Source organism: Zea mays, chromosome 9 (genome assembly GCF_902167145.1).
Source record: "Zea mays cultivar B73 chromosome 9, Zm-B73-REFERENCE-NAM-5.0, whole genome shotgun sequence".
Taxonomy (NCBI): domain Eukaryota; kingdom Viridiplantae; phylum Streptophyta; class Magnoliopsida; order Poales; family Poaceae; genus Zea; species Zea mays.
The window spans coordinates 145290022-145291138 of record NC_050104.1 but is presented as its reverse complement, the minus strand read 5'-3'; the positions used below and the strand labels follow the sequence as shown (position 1 = coordinate 145291138).

At 40.8% G+C, this 1117-nt stretch overlaps 1 protein-coding gene across 1 annotated transcript; it reads right to left on the bottom strand.

The window, feature by feature from the left end:
- Positions 1-220: 220 nt before the first annotated feature.
- Positions 221-810, bottom strand: LOC103639305 (vicilin-like seed storage protein At2g18540). The gene is made up of 2 exons (XM_008662070.2): positions 682-810; positions 221-597 (listed from the first exon to the last, which is right to left on the bottom strand). Exons 1-2 carry the CDS (start codon positions 808-810, stop codon positions 301-303), a joined length of 426 nt encoding a protein of 141 aa, XP_008660292.1. The 3' UTR covers positions 221-300.
- Between the last annotated feature and the right edge of the window lie 307 nt (positions 811-1117).

The following is a 1117-nucleotide window of genomic DNA, read 5'->3' as shown; positions in this document are numbered from 1 at the left end:
CCGCACCCACAGCAGACACCAACAATGGGAGGATACTATGGGGAAGGGTCAACTCAATTTGGAATGTGGGAGCACTACTAGAATACTCTTATGTATCAATTGCTTTTAGCGTGTTGGTTATCTATTTCAATTGCTTCAAGTCGCCTTCAAGAATTGCTTTAAATCTACTTTTCATCAATTATGTATTTATGTAATTTTTCATCAATTTGAAGGTAATTCATTACGAAATATCATTGTTCGACAATACATATTACCGAATAATAAGTTCATTATTACATAACTTCAAATAAAACACCAATACTACTGAGTACAACGGGGCCATTTGCCTTTGCGAAATGCATCAGGGTTCTCCTCCATTGCTTCCTTTGCACGACGTGCACGCTCAAGCTTCTTCTCCTTATCTTCCCTGCATTCAGCAACACGCCTCATTTTCTCTTCGTCTTCACGTTGTTGCTCGGCAGCAAGCTCCTCTCGTCTTTTTTTCATCCTCTCTTTGTCCTCTGCATCCCACTTTTGAAGATTCTCCAGCCACTTCTTATCTTTCTCTGATATTTCGGTGTCAATCCACTGCTCAAAATCACATAGCGGTGGAGGAGTCTACAAAATGTGCAATTATTAGTACGCAAAAAAACATTTACAAAAACATTCACAAATGTAAACATATTACAAGACTATTCTCACCATTAAATTCATCCGACGTTGAACAACAGTTGGCTCAAATGCAAAGTTAGCACACATCCAATACCTCTGTCGATAGGTGTCATGATCTTCAGACTTATCGACCTTACAAGGATCACCACAAAAACACATAGGCACTGTGTAACACCCGGATTTTAGGGGTCCAAAACCCGGGCGCTAACATAAACACCAGGTATGCTGGGACCAAGTCTCACACATATGATGTAAAGTGGCACAGGATCGAATGTCACATTTTTATATATAACAGGAGTTCTATACAAAATAAATAATTACATTATAAGGAGACAACGGTCCAGCAACCCAAAGTTGACTGGGAGACGACGACCTAGACCACTCACGAACTCATCGCAGCATCCTCCGTGAGCATCATCCTGCAGTACCTGGTCTTGACCTGTGGTGTATGTGAGACAGCAAGAGT

Bases quoted from the DNA above. Each gene is read 5' to 3' on its own strand.
- LOC103639305 (XM_008662070.2), bottom strand. From the start codon at position 810: ATGTGTTTTTGTGGTGATCCTTGTAAGGTCGATAAGTCTGAAGATCAT. The intron at 598-681 runs GTGAGAATAGTC...CACATTTTGTAG, and splicing joins AACGTCGGATGAATTTAATG to ACTCCTCCACCGCTATGTGA.